Raw genomic sequence first — 19,633 nt, forward strand, 5'->3', positions numbered from 1 at the left:
ATTGGGGATATGGAGAATTAGGGATTTTAGAATAGAAATAGGGGAGGAGAATGACGTGTCGCTCCACATCACGTTTCGTCGACCAAGTAGGCACTGGGTGTTGTACAGCTCGACATTTAACGGCCACATAGACGGCACGTGAGCCACGCGTGCTATTTCCGTCGAAGTTAGCTGCCGGCATTAACGGCAGAACATAAAGTGATCAAAAGTTGCAAATTTGAGGACATATTTTGTGGATTGAAATGTTTGAGGACATGAATCGTTTTAGTGGTAAAGTTTAGGGACATAAACTGCAATTTTCCCCACGTAGCCCCTTTATATGTTATTTTTGTTGCACGTTACCCCTTTAAAACATTATCGTTTTGCACATTGCCCCTTTAAAATGTTATTTTTGTTGCACAATGCCCACCAAAAATTGGCTTATGGGGCAGAGTGCAACCAAAATAATATTTTGAAGGGGGGTTATCTAGTTTTTTAATTTGTAGGGGGGAAAAGGCGAAAATAAGAAATTTGTAGGGGGTGAAGTGCATTTTATCCTTTTATTTATGTCTAAATTCTTTTTATATATTTCCATACAAATATATTCAAAATAAATAATATTATCAACTATTATTTGCGACTAATTATTAAATTATGTAAATAATTAGGGAAGTAACATAAATATTTGAAAATTTGTTATCCAAACATGTTTCCAACTTTTCAGAAACTGCAAAATGGCTCATAAGGTGTCCTACATGTGTCGGCCACGACACGTGTCCGAAACACAGATACGTTAAAAACTTGAAGTTTCCATGCTACATAGTTTTGCACGAAAATGAGCGATATATCTTAAACCACAAACGGAAAGAATCTCAATTTGATCGATTAATTATGATACTATATATCAGAGAGAATATATCGAGTAATGAAACGAACCTTAGATGCTCGGCCAGGTGCAATTTCTCTCATGTCAAACACTTTAGCTTCTCCGTTAGCCAGCCGGACAAGTATAAATCCACCGCCACCGAGACCGCTGTCGATTGGACTCACAACACCGACACAGAGTGTAGCCGCCACTGCAGCATCAGCGGCATGCCCTCCTTTTTTAAGTACATCCCTCCCGATTATAGAGCACTCCGTTTGATCGGTGGCTACGACACCGTTTTTTCCTGAAACCATCGGACGTATTTTTTCGGCATCAGCACTTTTGAGGACAAAAGCCAAACACGAAAGTAGTAACACGAGAACCGCGATACGATGTCGACCTCCCGATGTTGGACAAACTATAAACCAAAAGGAAATAACAAGTTCAGTAATACGAAAAGCTATCGAGAATTAGCGTAAGAAGCGAATGTGCTTACCACGTCTCGACATTGTGCGAAGAAATGAAAGAGCGCTAAGAAATGTGAAATTCGATCGTTGTATAAAAAAAAATGACACCTTTTTACCAAAGTGAGAGAAACTTGGCAGAGCAGATTAAGACATTATTTACTTCTAAATTATCCTAATCTTCTAGTTTCTTTCGGCATGAAGGCAATGACATTTATTAGAACCTATCAACCATTTTCAATTGTAAAGTGATATACTTGTGGATTTTTTCACTATTTAATGATATATCTTTTGAATTTATCTCAATCAACTTTTTCAAAATTCTAATTTAATAAAAATCTATTTTTTTCCGTCAAACTTAACCGTCTGTGTCAAAATTCAAAGTATTTTTCCTTTGAATTTACAGATGACTCTTTTGAAGTTTGACACAGACGATTAAGTTTGACGGAAAAACTAACGGAAATTAGCCCCTAAACCACAAGGAGTTATGTGCTGATATTACGAGCATAAGTGGATCATCTGCAAAAACTTGTAACCACATGGAATTATGTACTGATATTACGAGTACAAGGGATCATCTGTAAAAGCTTGTAACGACATCTACCCTCATTTGGCATTAACATGAAGAAACAATAAATTGCAAATTTAAATAATTTACAATTTCAGTTCAAGATACTCACCAGCTGCAAACTTCCTCTAATTTGACGGGTAAAGAGTATAAAACCCTTTTGTGGTAAGGAAAACATGCGCCAAATTCCCCTGTATTATTTTCTTGCGTAACACCCCCTGTGTTTCATTTTTTCTTACATAAAATCCTCTTCCATTAATAGTTAACACCGTAAACTATATAGAAGAGATTTTATTCAAGTTTTTTTTAACATAAGGGGATTCGGTGCATGGTTTTGCAACACAAGGAGGTTTAAGCAAAATTAATTTATTCATTTAAAATTCAAGTTATTTTCTTATATTAATTCGAATACATCTATTAAATTTTAAATATGAAAACTAAAATAATAATATTCGAGATGGAAGTTGGAACGACTTCTCAAATTATTTATGTCATTTTCACATAAAATTAATTCATAATAAATTATAAAAATATATAATAATTCTAATAAAATAATTACATATTTTAAATAATCAAATTTTTAATGCATTGATAAATTATATCATATAAAAATTAATTTTTTTTAAAAAAACATTCACCACACCTATTAAATTTCTATTTTTCATTGTAACTGAATAAAAGTGTTCGACTTAATTTAAGAAAATGATATAAAATTTAAACGAATAAATTAATTTTGCATTAAATCCTCTTGTATTGTAGAAAATATGCACTAAATCCCCCTTTGTTATGAATTTTTTTTTGCATAAAATCCTCTCTATAGTTAGTAACTTTTAACGGAAAAGGGAATTTCGTGCAAAGTAAAATGAGACACAAGGGAATTTTACGCAAGAAAAAAAACACAAGGTAATTTGGCGCATATTTTCTTTAACACGGGGGGTTTTATGTTGTTTACCCTGAAATATCATGAATAAACTAACCGATTCAATCAATCTTATCAATCCCACCAACATTGCAAAACGAACCCTAAGCCTCACATACAAGTCATAGTAAATCGGAATTAGGAAGAGTTAATCAGTAGCTAAGCTCAAATCCGAAATCCCCACACGAAAAACAAAAAAAAAAATGCAAACAATGCGCATATTATAACTTCCAAACAACAATGAGTTTGCATCATCGAAACACAATTACAAGCTCTAAATCTCATCTTCATCTCTCTAATAAACCCACAAGAGAAGCGCGAAAAAAAAGAGAATAGAAAATAGAATGAGATCAATAAGCTGCTGGAAATCCACCTTTTCTCGGGTCACTAATAGCAATAAGCTCACTACTCTTCAATTTTTGAACCACGAATTGGCATGTCGTCAAACCAAATGCACGGTCCGCCTTATGACCCTTTTTCTCCAGTTCCGTCCATGTCGTGGACGAATATTGGAACGTCTCACCACGATTTTTGGATGTGTAGTTCTCAAATCGAATCTCATTTGGATATAACTGCATGTAATAGTCGCTTGATTAGTACCGGAAATATTTTATATTAAATGATAAATTTCACTAAAAACTTAAACTTTTGGTTGAGATGATCATTTAACATGGTATCAGAGCCAGATCAAGTGAAAAAATGTTCTGAGTTCGAATTTTACAGCCACCCATTTCAAATATTTCAAATCTGATCCGACCTGTCTAATTTCCATCCTTAATCATGAAAAAAGGACAAAAAAAAGGGGCAGTTAGAAATCGACTTGGAGTCTTACCTTGTGATAAAACCTTGGAGCCTTGACAGCATCATAAGTATTCATTTTTAAGATGAAGAAATTAATTAAGACCTGAGTCACTGCATCAGGTATCAGCAGACCTCCAGCAGAACCTATGACAACCCTTAACCTTCCATCCTGGAAAAGAATAATATTAATGTGGTTGACAGTAATATTATTGTGTTTACAGTACATGGCATTAAAGATATGAAAAGAAGCATAAGGCAGTAAAATTCGTACCTTCTCGAGAATAATAGGGGCCATTGACGACAAAGGCCTTTTAAATGGACTGACATAATTTGCCGGTGCTCCTGGCCTAACTTGTGACGTTGGAATGGAAAAATCGTACATCTGATTGTTGAGGAATATCCCGGTACTTGGTGACATAATGAGCGACCCAAATCTAGTGTTTATACTCGTCGTCATCGTGACGACATTCCGGTGTTGGTCAACGATGCATATATGACTTGTGCCGTGATCGTCTAGCTGAGCCCATCTGCAGTCGGAAACAATGGGAATTTAATGATGGATAAAACAGAGTAGTTTTGCCCCAACGTACGTGCAGTTGTAATGAAAATAGAGCAAGTGAGCAATAGAAACCATTGCTTACTTGCTGCCGTAATGCGGAGGATCAAATGTTCTGTTATCATTTATGAGGGTCTTCAGTTTTTCCGCGACCCTGGTTGAAATCATTTTTTTCAAGGTAGTTGTAACATTAACAAATCCAGGATCTCCTAGATCCATCCTCATCGCAAGCGCGTATTTTAGTGCCTCGACGGTCCGGTGCACCAACAGTGGGACAGGAACCCTCGTGTTATTGTACATGGAAAGAGTCTTGAGAATCTGTCACGTCATTATATAAATAACGCCCAATTTAACAAATAATTTCAAAAAAAAAAGAGTAAATAACACTTAATCCTCTGAGGTTACAAGCTTTTGCAGATGAATCTTCTGTGCTCGTAATGTCAGCACATAACCCCCTTGTGGTTTATGGTTTAGCTTCCGTTAGTTTTTCCGTTAAACTTAACCGTGTGTGTCAAACTTCAAGGGAGTCATCTTCAAAAAATGAAAGAGAAAATGAAAGCACAAGGGGGTCATCTGCAAAAAAATTACTTTGACGTTTGACACCGGCGGTTAAGTTTGATGAAAAAACTAACGAAAGCTACCCGCATCAACCATGTGCTGATATGAAAAGCATAAGAAGGTCATCTGCAAAAACTTGTAACCACAAGGGGGTTAAGTGCTATTTAACAAAAAAAAAAATTATTCATGATTTAGAGGTTGTTTATAAATTAACTTACAAGAATCACCATTGCACCTCCCGATGCTGGAGGCGGTACCGTAAGCAATTTATGTCCTCCTAGTACGTGAGCAACCAAAGGCTTTCTCGTAACAACTCGATATTTTTGGAAGTCTTCCTTGGTGATTATCCCGCCTCTAGATTGGATTTCTTCTGCCAGCTTTGTTGCTATCGATCCATTATAAAACATTTTCATGCCGTGTTTGGCTATTTTCACCAGCGTGTCCGCTAGCTTTTTACGACGAAGGACGTCGTCTTCGACGAGCATCTGTCCGTTGGGAGCAAATGTGCTTCGAAGATCGTCGTCGGCCATAATGGCTGACTCTTCACTCACCATTTTGTTAAAGAGAGACTGCGAAACTCGAAAACCTCGACGAGCTAGTTTCTCGGCTGGGCTTACAATCGACTCCCACGGAAGCTTTCCGTATTTTTGGTGGATTGTGTATAGACCTGCCAGCTGTCCGGGAACGGCTATGGATGGAGCTCCGTGTTTCCACTCGGATTCAGACTTATTAGTGAACATATCCTAAAAAATAATTTAAAACTAATAACTACTAAATTTCAGTTAAAAATAAAAATAAAAATAAATAAATAAAACATATCATAATATCTAATAAAACTTCTAACAATAATTCAATATGTCAAAATGATAAAACTAAACTTAAATCAAATCAATGTTTCAAAAACAAAAAACTTAGAATAAGTATTATATAATATATATTATTTATAGGTGATTTTTTTGGAAAAAAATGGAATTTTTCGGAATTAATTTTGGAAATTAAATCGGATCGAAAATCGGAAATTCAAATTTTTTTTATATAATTTCGATTTCAATTCCAATCCAAAAAAATCGGAAAACAATTCGGAAATCGGATTTTCGGAAGTCGGAATGAAAAAAGTTGTTCCAAAAATGGAACTGGTGGAAATTGGAATTTTCGTTCCAACTTGCCCCCCTAATCACGAGAACCAAGCATCGGAGCTCTTTCAGTTTAGGACAAATTACAGTCACTCACTGAGGTAAGGTCAAATTGCGAAAAAATACCTCTTGTTTGCATAATTACAGCCACCCCCTCAACTATGTATTGTCTTACTTGTCCACCCTTACAGTGTCAAATTTATCCAGTGGTGTTCATCCAGTTTATAAACCGATCAAATTGAACCGAACGAAAATTCATTACATGCCGAATACCGAACCGCAATTCGTTGTGATATTCCGTGTTTTATATATATATATATATATATATATATATATATATATATATATATATATATATATATATATATATATATAAAAAAAAAATTAATTAAAAAATCAATTTCTTAAATATTTCTAATAAAAATTTCGGTATTTCGGTTATTTACCGAACCGAACTCTAAACGGTATGAAATTTCGGTACTATTTTTATCGAATGAACACCCCTAAATTTACCAACTGGAGGGATTTTTTCGTAAAATAATACATAGTTGAGCTGTAGTTATATAAACTGTAATTATATAAACAAGAGGTTTTTTTTTGCAATTTGACCGTATCTCATAATGTCACCGTAATTTGCCCTTTAGTTTAATTCAACAATAGCAAAATATTGTAACGCAAATACAGTCTTAATTTAAACCACAAATGGAAAATTGAATAATTGATTCTTGAGGCTTCTGATTAGTTATAGTACTAGTAATCAGAAAAATGGAAAGCATGGATGAAAGAAAAGATACCGAGAAATAAAACGAACCTTTGTCGCTAGTGCCGGTGCCATTTCTCTCATATCAAACACTTCCGCCTCTCCATTAGCTGTCCGGACGAGTATAAATCCCCCTCCGCCGAGACCACTATCAGCTGGGCTTACAACACCAATGCATAGTGTAGCAGCCACTGCAGCATCGACAGCATGCCCTCCTCGTTTAAGTACGTCTCTTCCAATTTTAGAGCATTCCGTATCATCAGTCGCTACAACACCGTGTCTCCCTTCAGCTCTCGTCTTTCTGGCAGCATCGGCACTTTTGAGGACAAAAGCCGAAGACGAAAGTAGTAACAAGAGAACCGCAAGACCGTGCCCTGTTCATTAATATTTAATATTTTGAGATTTAAAACTTATCATTGTCATTAAAAAATCACGATAGTCTTGTTGTTACTTTCGTGTCATCGGAAATATCGGCAACTAAAATGAAGTATTTTCCGTAAATGGTGAGAATTAGCGTACGAAAACGGATGTGCTTACCACATTCGGACATTGTGAGAAGAAATGAAGCTGCGATAAGTAGTGTCGAGTTCGATCATCGTATAAAAAATGAACCTCCTTACCTCAAATGATTGAAAATTGGCAGAGCTGATTAGAACATTATTTACTACTACATAATCTTTTGCTACCTTTTGCTTTCCACATGAAGAAAATGGCATTTATTAGAACCTATCAACTATTTACTAGTTGAATTGTAAAGTGATACATTTTGATTTTTCACTATTTATTGATCTCTCTTTTGCATTAATCTCAATCAAGGAGATAATGTGCATAATCAAAACAAATCTCCAAAAGTAAAAACAAATTCAACATTTACATAAATTCAAATCGTCAAGAAAGAAGAACACGTCAGGAATTGACGAGACTATCACCAAGGCACTTGAACCCCACAAACATCTCTCATTTTCAGAGTAAACTGCAAAAAGTACTCCGCTGTAATCTCAAACTAGCATAAAACCATGTGATAAATAAACTAGCAAAAATTCTCCTGTAAAAACTTTTAAATAGCATAATCGACCCATTGTGATTTCAATAGCTGACCGAATGTAAAATAACAAATATACCCTTCAATAAAAAAAATATAAATTAGAATAACATAAAATATAGGCCAAATTGAATTAAAAAAAAAACAAATTTAGAGGTTGAATTACAATTTATGCTAAATTTTTGAAACATAATTGAAGGACTTGATTGCAATTTCCCTAACCCACCACACCACCGCCAACCGCCAGCAACACCAGTTCCACCACCATGAGGTCATGACTCCACCTCCGCCAACAGTTGCACCCAAAACTCCGGCCACTCTATCCAGCCAACTACAATCACTAATACGAACCATCAATCTTGTTCTTGTTCTTCTTCCATTCATTGATTGAATTACACAGAGATCTCTTCTCGCAATTTCAAATCGCAAAACCGGAACTTAGGGATTTTCTTTCTCAATCTCATAGGCGGTGACAGCGGCGCCGCAGCTACCGAAGCCTCCGGTGGAATTAATTCCAACAAGAGAAGCGGCAAGAATTCGGAGTAGTATAAATATGCAGGTTTTTTTGAAGATTGATTTACACATGCATGGGTTCTTTTTGCAGTTTACTCCTCATTTTCGTCTCACTTACAAGTTACAATTACCTATGGAAGTAAACCTAGTACATACATTATTCAAAATACATTATTTTCTCCGAAACTTGTCCCTTCTCTTCGTCTGCAAACTTCTTCTAAATCGATACACATCGAATGCGCTCTCCATTAAGAAACAGCAGCAAACTTTTCCCCATTTCTCGTCGGCAAATTTCTCTCCCAGACGATTTCAAATTGATTCAAACCCTAATTGAGAACTTGAGGATTGTGTGTATTTATCAGGTTTGTCAATTCGAGAAGGTTTTTTGAATTTTGGGTCGTTTTTGTAAATATATTATTTTGCAAATTGAACGAGTTATTTTCAAATTTGCATCAGAATCAAAAATATTACTCCCTCCGTTCCTAAATAATTGTCACTTTTCATTTTTCACAAAGATTAAGAAACTCAATAAATATATCTTGATTCTAGAAAAATTATATAAAAATGACTAAACAACCTTAAATATTTAATGATTTATAAGAGAAAATTAATGAATAGAGTTTCATTAATAAGGTTAAAATAGGAAAAATGCATTTAATACAGTATTGGAAATGTAAAGTGACAGATAATATGGAACAAAAATATTTTAAAAAAGAGACAGGTATTGTGGAACAGATGGAGTATTTAATTAATCAATCTAATATCAATTCAAATATTTCCCTCTAAAAATTAACACTAAAAAGACGAAAAAACCCAAAAAAAAAAAAAACCACATCAGAAATCATCCTCCGAATCACTAGAACTTGCTGCACGCCGTTGTGCCCTAAAATACATCTCCAGGTTCTGAAATCTCACCGGAGACCTCGTCGCCGGCGACAATGGCGGCGACGTCGACGACGAAGCCACTTTCGTCCCACCTAATTTCCTCGTAATCTCCGAACAAACCTGATCAACGCTGTTCAGGAAATCCTTAACAATAACGAACAGCTGAAGAGGATTCCCCCCTTTCTCCTTCGAAACCCCCGCCTGATAATACGCCGTCGTCTTCCCCACAATCTCCATCACCCTTCTCTCTTCTTCTCTCACTACCTCAATCTCCGCTCCACAATCCTCCAAAAACCCCTTCATCTCTCTCAGAAACAACCCGCCCGATTCGAATTTCAATTTCTGTTCAATCTCGTCAATTCTCGCCGCGAGAGCGGCGGAAACGCCGATCAAGCCGTCGCAGTCGATCGCCGCCGCTTTCTTCACGCCGGCGAATTCAATGCTCATCGATTCCAGAACCGGCAACCCCAGCATCAGATGCTCTCGATCTCTCTCCTCTTCGGAATTTTTAGGGTTTCTGTTCGCATAGCGGCGTTTGCCCTCCGATCTGATTACTTGCTCGACCACAAAATGGAGCAGAGTTGTTTTCCCGTTCGTGCTTTTCACGTCGGATAATCGCCGGAGAGCGGTGAGGTTGAACCCCCGAGCGTTACCTCTGTTCGTGCCGGCGTTCATTCGGTTGCCTGCTTTAAGAATTGCTTCGAGGAGTTTAAGAAAGATCCCACCTTTTCTCAACTCCTTACATCCCAATTCAAGTATTTGCAGAGACTCTTTCAAATGCAGTATTTCCGGATCGTAGGTTAATCGGAAGAGCATTGCGTCGAAACGGATAAAAGCCGAAGGGACTGCTTTGAGGATGTGGTATAAAAAGGACTCCGCATCGGCTAGTTTCGTTGGATTTCCGTTGAAATCGAGGATTTTGGCGGTTTCCTCTTGTGTTGGGCTGATTTTCGACAGCTTTTCGAGTGTGTCTGAGTTTAGTCCTCGTCCGTCTGTTAAGGCGTCGAGGATTTCTTTGCGGGAAATTGCTAGTGATTTTAGGACAATGGCTGTGTTTTGCGATTTTCTTGGATCGAGAAGGAATGTTTGTGGCGATGGAAGTGAATTGGAACTTCTCTGGTGTGATAGTTTGTTGTTGTCGGTCGATTTACGGTTAGTGGTGGTGTAGCCGAAGAGGGTTTCAATTAGTTCGTCATCAAACCTGATAGAATCACACAAAATGAGATAATTTTTAACCAATTTGACTGTTGTAGTTTTCTTGAATTTTGATCGAGTTTCGAAAATTGAGTTTGAACTTGATTCGATAAGTAGTCGATAGCTTGAATCTTTATATTATCAAGTAAATCAGGTTCGAACGAGATTTTATTGGTTGATGATGTCGAATTGAGTATTGAGCAACTTGATTGAATTTTTCAACTTACCTAAAAGAGCCATCGGTGATCTCGTTCCAGACCATCGAATGGTCTGCATTAGCCGTAACTTTATCCCAGTGTAATGGCTTCAATTTCATTTGCTCTCCGTTTTCTTCGATTTTTTCCTTAGCAGTATCTTCTGTTCTGCTGCTGTACCTGTTTTCTATTGTGAGCAAGCACAAATTAAAACACACGAAAGAGGAGTCGAAACCTTCAGATTCAAGAATTTAAGACAATTTTTTTTACGTACCTCTCGGGTGAACAGGTGGTTTATGCGATGGAATCAACCCCCTTGTCTTCGCCGGAAGAGGTGGCGGTGCCGGTTTTAGTTTCGGTGGACCTGGCGGTGGTGGTGCTGGCTTGATATTTCCCTTTTGAGGAAGCGTAGGTATAGGTGGCGGTGGTGGTGGCGGCGGTGGTGGTGGTGGTGGAGTTTGATTGACCGGAAAAATCTCCGGCTGATGCAGAGGAGTAGGTGGTGGTGAAGGAAGGACTCTCCTCAGCCCAAGTGGCGGCGGTGCGGCCGATTCCGGTCTAGGCAAACTTTCCTTCACCGCATATTCATCGTTATATAAAACATTTCTCTGCTCTAAAAGCAATGGAATTTCCTGTATAGGCTCGGAAATCCTGCTCTTTTCACTACCATTATCGACTCTCTTCACCTCTTCATCGTCGTAATCATCGTCCATATTATTATTATACCAAACCTTCGAAAAACATCTCGAGATATTCCGATTCTCGACTCTCCTCAAATACACCACGTCCAATCCCTGTTCGTCCACTATAATCCCTCTTATCGCTCCTCCGCCGTTTTGTCTGAACTCCAACCGGTGGTGCACCGCCGCCTCCGCCGCTTCCTCCCGCCGAAAACTCGAGCCGAGATTCGCTCTCTTGAGCCGACGGGCGGTAATGAACCTGTACAAGATGTAGAAAACTATAGCAGCTATAATTAAGCTGATTGTGGCTGTGATTGCAATTGCCTGAACTATTACTGCCTTGTTTTTCGTAGCCATATGATGTAGTAATAATTGTAACTGTGAAGAAACTATTTGCTAGCATGGATATTTTTATTGTCTGAAAAACAAAATAAAAAAAGAAAGTTGAGAACTTTGTTTTCTTGTTGTTGAATTGGTGCAAACAAAGTATTGGAAGCTGGCTTTAGCTCTGCTGACAGTTTCAAAGAAGTAGATGATGATGGTAGTTGGCTTTTGGGGCACCTGTGAAATGACATTAATGCCCTTGCTTGTGGGGGGTTGTGATCAAGATACATGAGGGGTTTTTCCGTAAATTCCATTATTTTATATAAAAAAATTGTGGATAATTTAGTTATTATGGTCAGATGGTTGGTTTGGATGGTTAACTGTGTATTTAATTACAATTGATTGTAAGGATGACATATGTTTTTATTTTGTAATAAACAACAAAGACTTTATGGTTTGCAGTCCTTTTGTATCACATTGTCTTTGACAGTGAGAAAACCCCTCACGAATTTTTTTTTTTTTTTTATTTATTATTTTTTGGCAAAGTATTGATGAAACTTAGGAGCATCCAAAAATGTTTTACACCCTTAATTATTATTTTTAATACTAGTATTTGATTTGTTTGTTGAGTAATGTATTTTCCTAATTGTGTACTTCTCAAATTGTTATCGCATATGACTGAATATTAAACCAAACTACTCGATTCGATATCGTTCGTTACAAGCTCGTTCGATTTCGGTTTCTTAATGCAATAAACCGAACTTGAACGTCTATTTTCATTCGATAAGCTATGGAATTCAGCTCAAATTTAAGCTTGATTAGGAAAAAAATATGATAAAATATGTACAAAAAATCAAACTACTAAAGTTCGTCACAGTTGCTTATCAAATCAAAGCTCAAACAAGATTGTAAAAAGCTCGATAAAATTCAAGCAAATTTAAACAACTATGTATTCCGCTCGACTCGATTCTTTTACGCCTTGGTAGCACACATTACTACTAATAAGTAGGTAACTTACTACAATTCCTTCATTGCAATGTTATTTATTGAATCCATTATGTAAGAAATAAGTGGGGCAAGCTTTTCAATGTTATGTCAAGTATCACATTAAATTTCATTAATTTATATTGCTTTACAAAATTATAAATGCTATTAATTTTGTTTTGATGAATTTATCTTATATCAATTTCTTATTTAATGACTTCTTATAGGACCTCCAAACAGGGCTTTAAATTATTATGATAATTTTCCAGAAACAGATGGGAGCAGCTGCTTGAACCAGTCAATTTTTATTTTTTTTATTTCATTTTCCGTTATTATAATTGAATTTTCAGGGTGATTAGACTTTTTATTTGACTATTTTAAGTGTTGTGATTTGGATTTTGAATTTTTTTAGAGGTAGTTTTGGTTAATTAATAATTATTTATCTTCTTTTTGACATTTAGAATATATCATCTACGAATTAGTCTATGACATTAATATTTTATAGAATATGATAAACTTTAGTATTTTTTTATTAGATTGATTGAAGCAACATATTAATTGATCAATTGACAAATATACATTCAATCAAATTCGATTTATATTCGAACTTGAACGAGTTTTAATCGAGGTGATCACCAAATAAGCTCGAGTAATTTCATTTTTTATATATAGTTACATTTTTTTTCTTTCAAATCGATATCGCTCATAGCTTATCTAAAAAAACTATGGCAATGTTTGGGTTCGTTTCAGTTTCATTTTATTTTATCCTAGAAACGACTTTGTGTTTGTTAAGCTATTCAAAACAATTTCCACAAAATTTCAAAAGTTTCTTCTCTCTTCTCCGCATGATTTGACTGCAACATTAAACAATGTCTTTACTAAGAAACAAACAAACATTATTTTAAGGGTAAATAGCACTTAACATTCCTATGGTTACAAGCTTTTGGATATGACTCCTATGTTCTAGTAATATCAGCACATAACCCCTTTGTGGTTTACGGGGTAGCTTCTATTAGTTTTTTCCGTCAAACTTAACCACGTGTGTCAAACTTCAAGGGGTTCATCTACAAAAATGAAAGCACAAGAGGGTCATCAGCGAAAAAAATTGCTATGACATTTGCAGTTAAGTTTGACGAAAAAACTAACAGAAACTACTCGCATCAACCACGAGAGGGTTATGTGCTGATATTAAAAATATAAGGGGGTCATTTGCAAAAGCTTGTAACCAAATGGGGATTAAGTGCTATTCATCCTTACTTTTAATTTTCAAATTATTTTTCTAAAATACATTTTCCTAATACCTTTAAATATTGTTTGACTACTGCAAAATATATTTAATTTCCTCTCACGTTGTAAACAACGCTACTTTAATTCTCAAATTATTACCTCAAAACATATTTCCCAAAAACAAAATCAAAATAACTCCCAAAACCATTACAAAAACCTTATTTTTATTTTTCATTTGGCTTAAATAATACATTTAAAAATAATAAAAGAAATAGAAATACATCTCTTGTATGTGAAACTAAATGCCTAATTGTAGTTGAATGATAAATTTTTGAAGCTCATTAATCGTGGATGGACCATTTTTGGATTTTACTATATAAAAAAGAAAAGGGCTTTGATGCACCTCTCTCATGCTCTTGTCTAAAAAATATTAAATTTTGGCTATAGAAAACAAGACTAGATAATGTTTCAAACTAACATTTATTACTTAATTACTATGATTGATCGAGTCACACTATTGATGCTTAAGTTTGTCTATGGGAAGATTTGTGCCCACACTTATATTCTCTTTGTTCATTTGTATTGAAAGGGCAATATAACTTAATGGAATTTACTTTGTTAGTTGGATTGTTGGGGTGTTGTTTCTTACATTAGACTTTTGTTTGCCGACTTTTCGACTCAGGGCTACCGTTGAAGAACGGATCTTCTAACTCACTCGCTCACTCTTTTAAATTCACTAAAAAACGTACAGATGGAAACACATATTCAAGCACACAAGCTCACATACTCACCAAAATAGTCTCAGATCGTCGCACAAAAGAGGAATTATGGGGTTTAGGTTATTATCTGTGTCTTAACCGCCTCCACTTTGATCTCCTCGTATAAATAGGACTCAAGTCAATGGTAGTCGGTGAAGGTACCACCAGAAGGTCAAAGTCAGCCGTGTACAGTGCCATTAGACTGATGGTTGATAGAGTTTCAGAGCAGTACAGAGGAAAGAGACAAAAAAGGGCGGCGGAGATAAAAGATAAGAGTTTCGAATGAGATCAATTACAGATCATTCCACTAACTTAGGCTATCATAAACACACAATTAAGTTTCTTTCACTAGTTGAAAAAATAGTTTTTTACTACGATTTTTTTTTGCTACGGTAAAAATCCGTAATAAAAGGCACCTTTTACACAGAACAATATTGGAGTCGTAGTAAATGCTAGGATTTACCGTAGCAAAAAAAATATTTGCTAAGGTCATTTACCGTGGCAAAGTTTTTGTCACGCTTTATACAACAAAAGCATTTTTACTACAAAGTCGTAGTAAAAAACCAATTTTCTACGAGCAAATTTAGAGTAAATGAGCTTCACTGACCCGTAGAGTTCGCACTATCGTAGCTTACTATAGAGGGGTAGTCGTGTTGTCGCATTATCTACCGGAATATCATCAATGATGTTAAACAATTGGGTAAATTACAAACACCCCCCTGAGGTATGGTCAAATTACAAAAACACCCCTCTTGTTTGGATAATTACAACCACCCCCTCAGCTCCTCAAATTTAGTGAAATCTTCGAGATTATATGGAATATTATCACTTTTGTACCCGTTTTATCTCATTCAAACTCTACATTATGAAGCAAGATGATCATAAAATGTGATTTTTAGCTTGTATATATCAGTTTTTAGTGCATCGGAAACTGTATTTTTACACAAAACGAGTACAAACTAGAACAAATTTCACAGAATCTAGATGATTATGTTTAGTTTGGCACCATAAGGGTGGAGGTGTAAGAAAAAATCATAGTTGAGGGGTAGATATAATTATCCAAACAAGAGGGGGGTTTTTGTAATTTGATCATACCTCAGGGGGGTATTTGTAATTTACCCTAAACAATTTCATTACAAGTTCTTCCAAGTTGGCAAATTGGCAACTGCTCAATTCAGATTATACAAAAATAGAACACAACCATCTCATTCAAATTTCATATTTACACCACAAAAACAAAACATCGGTTTGCCTATTTCTAATTTTCGCCTACTCCAAAATCCCAAAAAGAAGCAATATTTAACTTGCGGCTAAATTTCTATACCACGATTTCGTAAATCGAAAATCGAAACCCAAAAAAATAACAAAAAAAAAAAATCGGTCGAAGCTAATCAACGGTGGTGATCAATCTCTGGCGCTTAGGTAGACTTTGATGCGGCGACGATTCCGAGGATTGTGGAATCAACGGACGAGACTCGTCCGATCGGTTTTTCCTCTTGCGAGTTGATGCTAATACTTCTCCTTCGTTTTTATCTTCGTCGCCTCTCAATATGAAATCCCTTAATCTCTCCACATCCGAGAGCTTTACCGGCTTCATTAGAAACTCCTCTGCCCCTTCTTCCAAACACCTAAAACATAAATCAAACATATAAACAAGGTTTCGATTTTCATCACAACGAAAAAATTTGCATTTATTTAAAAATCATTCTCTTAAAAATAAAAAAAGTAAAAAAATATATTGTCGAAAAATCAGCTCAATGTAAGGCTATATTATAAATAAAACTAGTTCAAAGATGAGATTTTTATGCAAATCTAAAAATAAAGGCTAAGATAAACTCCCACTAAACAAGAATCTTGATACAGAAAATACGAATAAATATTTAATAATTAAAATAAAATTGATGTAGGCTAATATACCTATCGATACGAGCTAAAACGTTCTCCGACGACATAACCACCACCGGGATTTCCTTCAGCTTAGACGAGCCCTGTCGAAAAAAAAGGATAAACACAATACAAATGTTAGAGGTTGTAAATAATTATCAACAATTAATTGTATGATTAACTATTTACTATATTATATTATATTACAACATGTTTAAAGAACAACAATTACCTTAATCTTTTTGAGAAGTTCATATCCTGTCATTCCAGGCATGGAATAGTCTGTCATTATCAAATTCACCTTTAATTCCTGCTAAATCAACATTTTACCATCAGATTGTATATATAATACACACACACACACACACACACATATATATATATATATATATATATATATATATATATATATATATATATATATATATATATATATATATCAACATTCCTTAAAGATCACACTGAAATTTCCTTAACATCATCAAATAGTTGAAAAAACATTTTGCCAAATTTCCAATAATTTTAGCACCAAATCAACAAAATCTTTTTGTCAATCCTAAATGAAACTTAAACACTATAACTAAAGAAAAGTAGTTATGATCCTAAGAGAGAGAGAGAGAGAGAGAGAGAGAGAGAGAGAGAGAGAGAGAGAGAGAACACTAGATCAACAAACTCTTTATTCCAATCCCAAATGAAACTTAACACTATAACTGAAGAAAAACAACTATGATCTTCAGAGATTAGAGAGAGAGAGAGAGAGAGAGAGAGAGAGAGAGAGAGGTGATTTTCTTACATCAAAATTCACAGAGCTGGTCTCCCCCCCATCTAACCCCAGATACTGAAGAGCCCTCCTCCCACTTTCAACAGCAGTAACTGCAAATCACCATTTCATTATACAACATAAATCAAGAAAAAAACACACAAAAACACACACACATAATGAAAAAGAACAAACCTTTACAGCAAGAAACTTTGAGGAGACGCTCAATAACCTTCCTATCAACAAGGCTATCGTCCACGGCAAGAACATGCAATATTTCCTCCACAGCCATTATTGGGTAGTTGGTTGCAAATTTAAAAAAAAAAAGATAGCTTTTTTATGAGAAATTTGAAGTGGGTTTCTCAGATAATGTACAGAACTACACCTACTTTTGGGTGAGAGTGTGTGTGTATATATATATGTGTGTGGGGCGGTGGGCTATGATGCTATGTTGGTTAATGTGTAGAGAGAGAGAGAGAGAGATCTTAGAGAGAGAAAAGGAAATCTAGTTTAGAGGGGGAGATGAAGAGAGAGAGACAGGGAAAATCTTTTGCATATCTATTCCGCATTATGTACGAGTTGTCGCCTTTATGTTGACAGTTTCAACTTCTTCATTAAATAAATAAATATCAATTTAATTTTAAAAAATTACTATTTCTTGAGGTGGAAATTGAAACGAAATTTCTAATTTCTGCGAATCAGTTTCGAAATCTTTCACTGTTGGATTGGTATTTCCAAAATTCCAATTTTTGATTTTTCCGAAATTATTTGGGTTGTACTTGAAACATATATGAGATTATGATGATTGAAGTTCTGGTTTTTTTTTTTTCCAAAAAATTCATTTTTTTATTTACGAATATTACAATTAAAATATCAATATTATTATGTATTTTATACTTAAGGTGAGCAAACACTGGAAAATTCTGCTAAATTCAACTGAAATTTTCCGAGTTTGGAACTTTTTTCGTTCTAATTTTCGAAACTCCGATTTTGGATTTTTTTTTTATTTTTTTTTATTTTTTGAATGAAGTGGAACTAGTTTTTCACTTCCGGAAAAAAATAGATTTTTTTCTAAAATGACTCATTATGATCTAATCCGTCCGATTTACACTGTTAACTATGCCAAATATTTGACACCAATTTTCATCCGAACTTTCCGATTTTGAAACAAATTTCATTGCAATTTCCGGAATCTCGATTTTGGAATTAGTTTTTAACTTCCGAAAAAAAAATGATTATTTTTTCTCTAAAAAATCCGAATTTACCTATGGCATTCTATAAATATTTATTTTTGGTTGTTTAATGATTTGGGTTAGCAGACAACATAGTACGGTCTACATTGTTTTTGTGTAAAAAAATATGTGGTAAGTTATTCGGATTTGATTCTGTCTGTTGCAACGTAAAATGGGAATTATTTTATAACATTTAAAAAGAAAACAACAAATGGGGAAAAGAACAGTAAAAAAATAGTGTGGTCATTTCATGAATTACTTTTAGTTGACCGTCTTGGATCTTGTGCTGATTGACTGCACACTGCATATTAGATTTTTTATCTGTTTATTTACAGTTGGTAGTAATTACTACTGTTTTTAACTTGAGGGAGACAAAAGTAATTATGAAAAAGATAAGGGGCTGTTTTGTAATTTTTGAAAATCGAAATTTTGTTGACTTTTGAAGTCAAGATTGAAGGAAATCCAGCGGTCAAAATATTGGATTGACAATACTTTTGATTTTTCATCAAATCGAAATCAGAACAGAAGCTGGCGGCTTGAACAGAATCTATGGGCTAGATATTGGGTCCCACTAAAAGATTTTGACAATCTCCCTTTCTTTTTCCTTTCTTCTCAAACATTCAATTCAATCACAATTACCTATCAAAAAAAAAAAAATTAACAAATGATATTGTACAAAAATATTTAAAAATAAAAGCTCAAATAGTTGCTCTATAGATACTTCTAATGTTGTTGTTTAAAACAATTTATTAACATTTGTCAATGCTCATAGATAAATTTTGAGCAAAAATAAAAGAACTCACATTTAGAGGTGTTTGTTGTGTAAATTTGGAGATGTGACAAATTGAAATGGTTAAATCATGTGCGACAAACTCGATTTAAATTATTATAAATATTATTATGTTCTTATTGATTCTTGATCTATAGACTGATAGGGGTTCTGGTCCAGCACAACTCCTCATCACCCTCATCGAGTTTTGCACTTTTAAAAGAAAATATTAACAACATCAATCGAATTCAGGTCGTTGAATATCGCATTATCTTTTACACAACTAACTAGAGGATACAGTCTCGCATGGGATGACCTAGCGTTTAGAGCAAGTGAGTCTGTATCAATCGACTCAGGTTAAAATTCCCGTACCAACGGTCACAAGGTGAAATTCGTCACACATAGTTAGTCTGGTGTTGTTTTTCAAATGATTTTGCAAGTTATTAAACTTGCGAACAGATTTATCCAGTGCAACTATATAATTGACTGCGTGTTACTTTATTAAAGAAAAAGAAAAAAACTAGATACAAACTACTGCACAAAAAGATAAACATTCACATAATGTAGAGCTTCAAAATTAAGTT

General features: G+C 34.9%; 3 protein-coding genes across 3 annotated transcripts; all 3 read right to left on the reverse strand.

Moving 5' to 3' along the window:
- Positions 1–3,145: 3,145 nt before the first annotated feature.
- On the reverse strand, positions 3,146–7,153 carry LOC105952122 (glutathione hydrolase 2). Its single transcript, XM_012975637.2, has 7 exons — positions 7,141–7,153; positions 6,655–6,977; positions 4,929–5,453; positions 4,238–4,470; positions 3,868–4,123; positions 3,628–3,765; positions 3,146–3,367 (listed from the first exon to the last, which is right to left on the reverse strand). Exons 1-7 carry the CDS (start codon positions 7,151–7,153, stop codon positions 3,146–3,148), a joined length of 1,710 nt encoding a protein of 569 aa, XP_012831091.2.
- Positions 7,154–8,748: 1,595 nt separating this feature from the next.
- On the reverse strand, positions 8,749–11,610 carry LOC105952171 (formin-like protein 8). The gene is made up of 3 exons (XM_012975689.2): positions 10,706–11,610; positions 10,465–10,618; positions 8,749–10,244 (listed from the first exon to the last, which is right to left on the reverse strand). Exons 1-3 carry the CDS (start codon positions 11,466–11,468, stop codon positions 8,993–8,995), a joined length of 2,169 nt encoding a protein of 722 aa, XP_012831143.2. The 5' UTR covers positions 11,469–11,610; the 3' UTR covers positions 8,749–8,992.
- Positions 11,611–15,583: 3,973 nt separating this feature from the next.
- Positions 15,584–17,608, reverse strand: LOC105952170 (two-component response regulator ARR5). The gene is made up of 5 exons (XM_012975688.2): positions 17,244–17,608; positions 17,082–17,161; positions 16,521–16,598; positions 16,322–16,392; positions 15,584–16,032 (listed from the first exon to the last, which is right to left on the reverse strand). Exons 1-5 carry the CDS (start codon positions 17,338–17,340, stop codon positions 15,792–15,794), a joined length of 567 nt encoding a protein of 188 aa, XP_012831142.2. The 5' UTR covers positions 17,341–17,608; the 3' UTR covers positions 15,584–15,791.
- Between the last annotated feature and the right edge of the window lie 2,025 nt (positions 17,609–19,633).

The sequence above is a fragment of the Erythranthe guttata genome, chromosome 9, assembly GCF_056151865.1.
Source record: "Erythranthe guttata isolate IM_541 chromosome 9, IM_541, whole genome shotgun sequence".
In the NCBI taxonomy this organism is placed as follows: Eukaryota; Viridiplantae; Streptophyta; class Magnoliopsida; order Lamiales; family Phrymaceae; genus Erythranthe; species Erythranthe guttata.